Source organism: Lepidochelys olivacea (assembly GCF_965140295.1).
Source record: "Lepidochelys olivacea isolate rLepOli2 genome assembly, chromosome: 2".
Classification (NCBI taxonomy): domain Eukaryota; kingdom Metazoa; phylum Chordata; order Testudines; family Cheloniidae; genus Lepidochelys; species Lepidochelys olivacea.
Window position 1 is genome coordinate 53,207,226 of NC_140412.1, and position 7,431 is coordinate 53,214,656.

Sequence of the window (7,431 nt, forward strand, 5' to 3'; positions counted from 1 at the left end):
CCCCGAGTGCCTAAGCTACTTGCGCTTGTTGTGAAATGGGAATGCAAAGAAAAGGTCACACACGTGCTGAACTGAGTGGGGATGATTGCCATGGCTGTTACATCATGCACCGCCAATTATAGAGCGCCCTGCCTGTTTGTACCTGCGCGGACATACACTCTAATGCCATAGATTACCTGGGTTCCAGAATCCAGTACAGGGGAAGGGAGGGGTGAGCGGGTCAATGGTCTCAGTGTGCACTGAGGCAGTAATCATTAACAAATCTGAAAACACAGGTTATATTGGTTATAATAATGGACTGGTAGCTTTCACAGCAGTCCCTGCTGCATGTGTTTTCTAACCTCACCCAAAATCAAGCTAGCATTTCTTAATTCCTTTCCACTTGAGTGCTGTGTTTATGGACACAGACCTAAAGTTCACCCTGTAAAATAGTCAGGGCCCTATCTACTCTGCAATACCACAGTCACTGACAATTTGTAGCAGACTCTATTTCTTGCACAGAATTTAAACACTTTTGCGGGGAAAAATCATTTCTAGACTTCGTAATTGTGAGAAAAAAAACCCACCTTGAAAACGAACCAAAATAAGCCGATATTGTCAAATTTGCTTGATACTATACATGGCCTGGAACTGTTGCCAACCCTCCAGGATTGTCCTGAAGTCTCCAGGAATGAATCTTTAATTAAAGATTATGTTAAGTGATGAAATCTCCAGGAATAGGGCCCAACCAAAATTGGCAACCCTACCTGAAACAATAGCTCTGAATTGCTCCATTCATTGCAGTGGGGTGTTAACTTTGCTTAATCATGAGCAAGTCTACACTTAGGGCTTGGCTACACTTGCGAGTTACAGCGCAATAAAGGAGCCCCAGGTGCCCTAGCTCACTACCTGTCCACACTGGCAAGGCACGTAGAGCGCTCTGTCTCCGTGGCTACATTGCTGCTGGTACTGCGCCTCGGTGAGTGGAATAACGTTTGCTGCGCCACCGCTGGAGTGCCGTGGAGCCAGTGTGGATGCCCTGGTCTGTTATTGCACTGTGATCGGCCTCTGCAAATATCCCACAATGCCTGTTCTAGCCACTCTGGTCATCACTTTGAACTCTACTGCCCTACCCTCAGGTGACCAACCATCAGACCTGCCCTTTAAATTCTCTGGGAATTTTGAAAATCCCCTTCCTGTTTGCTCAGCCAGGCGTGGAGTGCTCTCTGCAAATCTTTCCAGGTGACCATGCCTCCATGTGCCAGGCAATCCCCAATATGGAGCAATGGCGAGGTGCTGGACCTCATTAGTGTTTGGGGAGAGGAAGCTGTCCAGTCCCAGCTGCACTCCAGCCGCAGGAATTACGATATCTTCAGGCAGATATCAAGGGCCATGCTGGAAAGGGGCCATGACCAGGACGTACTGCAGTGCAGGGTTAAAGTGAAGGAGCTGCGGAATGCAAACAGCCACTCCGGTGCTGCCGCCGCGACCTGCCATTTTTACAAAGAGCTGGACGCAATACTTGGGGGTGACCCCACCTCCATGCCAAGTTACCACCATGAACACCTCAGAGGCCAGTGCAGCAAGGCAGGAGGAGCAGCAAAGCGGGAGCGAGGGTGCTCCGGCGGAGGAAGACACCCCGGAATCCCTAGATGCATGCAGCCAGGAGCTGTTCTCAAGCCAGGAGGAAGGTAGCCAGTCACGGTGGCCAGTGCTTGGGGAAGGACAAACACCAGAGGAGGTTTCTGGTAAGCGGCTTTTATTTTGGGAAGGAAGTTATTCAGTGCGGGCTCTTGGGGCGAGGAGGGTTAGGGCTACTCGCATGCCTAGATGTGGAATAGGGCATCAATGTGCTCCCTCACATCGCAGTAATTGGCCTCAGTGATCTCTTCAGAGGTCTCAGCCAGAACTTGGGCAATGCACTTGTGCAGGTTTTTCGAGAGCGCCACTGTGGTCCTTGTCCCAGTAAGGCTAACTTGTCCATGCCACTGTGCCATAAGGGGCGGGGGAACCATTGCTGCACACAGACAAGCTGCATATGGGCCAGGGTGGAAGCCGCATTGCAGTAGAAGACCCTCCCTTGCTTCCCTGGTCACCCCCAGCAGTGAGATATCTTCCAGGATGAACTCCTGTGGAAAATGTGGGGACAGTGTTCAGTATAGGGGCCCCCTGCTGTTTTTAGCTCTCCCCAAGGCACAGAAACCCAGAGGCCAGTACAGCCGTGAAACAATCAGTCACACTTAATCCTGTGCTTACTCACCATTTTGGGGCTCCTGTGGGTTATGTGCGCTTGCTTTGGGACAGGCAAATTATGTTATTGTGTAGACTGTGCTTGCCCTTGAGTACAGGGGAATCATTGCTCTGTCTGGTGTGAACAATGCTGCCTCTGTTAAGTGTTGCATTTTGCCTTTACAGATGCAACCTTGAGATCTCAGCCGTCCATGTTATCAACGGCCGAGAGGCTGCAAAGAATAAGGAAGAAGCCACGTAGAAGCAAAGAGGACATGCTGCATGAGGTCATACAGCATTCAACTAATGAAAATAAAAACGTGCAGGAGTGGCGGGAGAGTGAAAGGAGGGTCCGCCAGCAGAATGCGGATTGCCAGCACCAAAGCACAGAGTGGCTGATAAGCATCATGGAGCGCCAAGCAAACTCGATCCAGGTGCTCGTAGCCATGCAGGCAGAGCACTACCGCGCCCCCCCCCCCCCGCAGCACTTGTCCCAAAACTGTTTCCCTTGTGCCACCATGTCACTTCCAAACCACTTTCCCCAACATCCAGGTTCTTACCGCCACCTGCTGCCTCCAACACCTGTTGCTTCACCACCCAGCCCGGAAACATACGACCCTTACCCACTGCACTCAACCCCCATCACCATGCAGTACAGCCACCCTGAAATGCAGCACGCATTGCACAGAACTCCAGACAGGACATACGCAAATCTCTGATTGTACCGTTCCCCACCCCATCCTCTTACCCTTTGTGTTCCCAAGCAGTTGTGTTGTGTTTCTTTTCAATAAATTGATTTTTTGGCTTTGAAAACTTTCTTTATTATTGCATAACGTAAAAGAAAACTTAGCCCAGGAAAGCAACAGGTACTGCAAGTCAGTGTATCATACGTAGCACACATAGATTCCTACCACACGTCATTCCCAAGCAGGGCACCACACCAGACATTACTGTTGGCTTTCAGCCTCAGATTGCTCCCTCAAGGCATGCCTAATCCTTGCAGCCGCACGCTGGGCCCCTCTAATAGCCCTGCTCTCTGGCTGTTCAAATTCAGCCTCCAGGTGTTGAAGCTCCCAGTTCCATGCCTGAATGAATCTTTCACCCTTCCCTTCACAAATGTTATGGAGGGTACAGCACGCTGATATAACTGCGAGGATGCTGTTATCGGCCAGGTCCAGCTTCCCATACAGAGAGCGCCAGCGACCCTTTAAACAGTCATAAGCACACTCCACAGGCATTCTGCACTGGCTCAGCCTGTTGTTGAACCGCTCCTTGCTGCTGTCAAAGCTCCCTGTGTAGGGTTTCATGAGCCATGGCATCAAAGGGTAAGCGGGGTCTCCAAGGATTACAATTGGCATTTCGACTTCCCCTACGGTGATCTTCTGGTATGAGAAAAAAGTCCCAGCTTGCAGCTTCCTGAACAGGCCAGTGTTACGAAAGATGTGTGCGTTATGCACCTTTCCACGCCAGCCTGCGTTAATGTCAATGAAATGCACACGGTGATCCATAAGTGCCTGGAGAACCATAGAGAAATAGCCCTTCCAATTAACGTACTCGGAGGTTAGGTGGGCTGGTGCCAGAATTGGAATATGCGTCCCATCTATCACCCCTCTGTAGTTAGGGAAACCCATTTGTGCAAAGCCAGCCACAATGTTATGCACGTTACCCGGACTCATGGTTCTTCTGAGCAGGATGCGACTAATGGCCCTGCAAACTTGCATCAACACAATTCCAACAGTCGACTTCCCCACTCCAAACTGGTTAGCGACTGATCAGCAGCTGTCTCAATTTGCCAACTTCCAGATGGCAATAGCTACCCGCTTCTCCACCATCAGGGCAGCTGTCAATCTCGTGTCCTTGTGCCGCAGGGTAGGGGCAAGCTCCTCACAGTCCCAGGGAAGTGGCTTTTCTCATCCAAAAGTTCTGCAGCCACTGCATGTCATCCCAGACTTGCATAACGATCTGATCCCACCACTCAGTGCTTGTTTCCTGAGCCCAAAAGTGGTGTTCCATGGTGGTGAGCATGTCCGTGAATGCCACAAGCAGACTCGTGTCATTTGCGTTACTCGAGTCGATATCGTCGGAGTCCTCACTGTTGCTTTGGATCTTAGGGCATAACTCGACTGCCAAACGTGATGCACTGGTGAGACTTGTCAGCATATTCCTCAGCAGTTCAGGCTCCATTCCCGCAGACCGAAAGGGAAGACAGAGCGTGCGGTACAAAAACCATTGAAAGATGGCTCCAAATGTGGACGGAAGCAAAGAGAAAGCTGGGATGCGAACCGATGCATCACGGGGCGCTGGGACAGGACTCAGAATGCCCCCGCACTCCCAGCCCCCTTCACACAAGCCACGGTGCAAGAATGGGAAGTGGTGCTCTGTGGGATAGCTGCCCACAACGCACCGCTCCCAATGCCACTGCAAGTGCCACAAATGTGGCCACACCAGTGCGCTTGCAGCTGACAGTGTGGACAGACTGCAGTGCTTTCCCTACTGCACTGTACGAAGGCGGGTTTAACTCACAGCGCTCTACATCTGCAAGTGTAGCCATGCCCTTAGGTCTGGTCTGCACTACAGACCTATATCAGTATAACTACATCACTCAACCTAACATCCCCAGATGGACATAACTATTTCTTCTTGGGGAGGAGGATTAAATACGCTGATGGGAAAGCTCTCTCCCCTCGGCTTAGAGCGTCTTTATTAAAGCGCTAGAGTGGCAGAGCTGAATTGGTGCAGCTGTGCCACTGCAGTGTTTTAAGTATAGACGTGCCCTTAAAATGCTGCATCCGTGCAGCTGCAGTGCTTTAAAGAAGATGCTCTAAATTGATGGAAGAGAGCTTTCCTGTCAGTGTAGTTAATCTACCTCCCCAAGAGGTGGTAGCTATGTTGGCAGGAGGAGCTCTCCCGCTGACATAGCATCTGCATGATGGGGTTAGGTCAGTATAACTACATCATTCAGGGGTGTGGATTTTTCACATCCCTGAGCAACATAGTTATACTGATATAGGTCTGTAGTGTAGACAAGACCTATGACAGTCCAAATGTCACACAAAACATCCAACTAATATGCTTGTTCTAAACTGACTTCCAGACCTTCCCAGGTACCAGAAACCCAATTGTCTCCTCTCCAGCTGCCAAAACCTCCCATTTCCCCGACCACCACTTTCTATAATGCAGTTATGTTTTTAGCACAAAATTCTGCAACACATGGCACAGTGTTAGAGAACAGAGTTTTTGCTTTAAGTCTTTGCTTATAGGGCACTATCACAAGACATTTTAGTATTAAACATTTTATACCAAAAGGTAAAATACTTTTAAATAGGCAATTAATTAAAATCAAAGAGGCAAAATAATTAAAATTCAGTCCAAAAGAATCAATTTGGCTAAATTATGCAAACTCAAACAGCACCAAGGAATCTGGTATAAAAGACAATTCAGTGGCTCTCAAGTCAGATCTCCCAACCAACAAAATGGATCAGTTTACAAACGATATAAATGATAGGGTTGAAAAAGGGTAGCATTAAGTTTGAAAACTAAGGGAGAGGTCCCAGCACAGGCAAATCAAAATCAATAGGAATTGTATTTTAATTAGTCAATGAATGGGAAGCAGAGCACTGCCCAAATTCTAAATATAATAGTTGCCTAAATAATATTCATATGCTAAGGTGAGATCATGAGAAAAATCGGTAATTGAAAATACTAACTCCCCTTCACAACTCTGAGAGGATTCAGACAGAAAAGTAGAAAACTAGTTTAACACTGTCCTCAGGAGTAGTAGTACAATTGAGTTCAGAAAGACACTGTGTTAACTGGATTCCTAGTATTGGAGGTTAAAAGCTTAAGAGGGTCTTACTATAATTCCATAGATTCTCTGGAGAAACAAAGAAATCGTACAATGCATTGTCATACATCTACAAGAATTGTGGAAACTACTTGAATCTATAAGAGGAGATAGGAAAGTGGTGGAAAATATTGAATAGGTGACAAACAGTCAGAGAGAGGCAAGGCAGGGCCATATGGACCCGAGGATGAAGAAACATAAGGTTTGTATTGCAAAGTATAGAAGACAATAAGCTCCACGTATACTAACTAGAATGTTTTTCTGTCAGAAAATACTGTTTAATTGAATTCAAAACTTTCCATGGGAACATGTCAAAATTTTGACAAAATTTTATTTTGAAAAAAAAAAAAAAAAAAAGAAGCATTTTGATAATGATGAAGCATCCCATTTTGACATTTTCAGAATGGAATGTTCAGTTTTTAATTTTGAAACAAATTCCAAATTTATTTTATATTACTTTATAAATTATAATATATAATAAAAAGTCAACACTGAAATGAAACATTTTGTTTGACCCAAAACAAAAATAATTCAAAAATTTAATTTTGCAGGAAATTTCAAAATTCAGCGTTCCATTCTGATTCAAAACAAAAACAATTTTTGAAATTGTGGAATTTCCCATGAAATGGAAATTCTGGTTCTCACATAGCTCTAATTGTACCATATAGGTCAAGTCCCAACACAATTCAACAAATGGTTCAAACATAAGTTACAATGTGGAAACAATTCTCAGTATCCCCAGGGAACTGGGCCAAGATGGAAGAGCTATCAAAAGGACACTGTGTGCTTCATGGCATAATGGGACCAAATTCCGCTGCAAGCATTCTATAATTCTGCAGGACTCCTAAATTCTGTGATAATGTTAAATTATTATTTCTCCATTGAATACCCTTCATTTTCATCCTTCCCATGCGAGACATACACACAACTATGGTTCATAGTTGAAAATACTCATTGATGTAAAATTGGTCAATGATTATTTTCAGCAAAGATTATTTCTGATTATGTATTTTCTTCTATGTGTTCTCTAGACAGCTAAGCTAGTTGGACTTCAGTAGTTAAACCATTGTCTTGGTGATACAGCTCAAAATCTCCTTCCTTCATCCCATACATACCAGAGAAGGGAGGAGGATGTAAATTTCAGTGGTTCATCTTCTCAGCACCTCAGGCCTCAGATGCTACTTCTACTCTCTAGGAAACCTAGCTGTTATTAGGGTTAACATCCAGCTCCTCTTGCTCCCTGCAAACTGGACTCTAGCTTCCTAATTCATCTTTGGCCTGGTTCTATACAACAGAACACTAAAGAGAGCATGCACTTTAATCCAACTAATTTCCACTTGTGGGAAAATTGCAGGCAGTTCTCAGCAGAGCAGGGAGAC

At 46.1% G+C, this 7,431-nt stretch overlaps 1 protein-coding gene across 1 annotated transcript; it reads left to right on the top strand.

The window, feature by feature from the left end:
- The first annotated feature begins 714 nt into the window (after positions 1-714).
- Positions 715-2,955, top strand: LOC311515347 (uncharacterized protein). The gene is made up of 2 exons (XM_084618337.1): positions 715-1,727; positions 2,395-2,955. The coding sequence occupies exons 1-2, from the start codon at positions 1,436-1,438 to the stop codon at positions 2,925-2,927; spliced, it is 825 nt and encodes a 274-aa protein (XP_084474463.1). The 5' UTR covers positions 715-1,435; the 3' UTR covers positions 2,928-2,955.
- Positions 2,956-7,431: the final 4,476 nt, after the last annotated feature.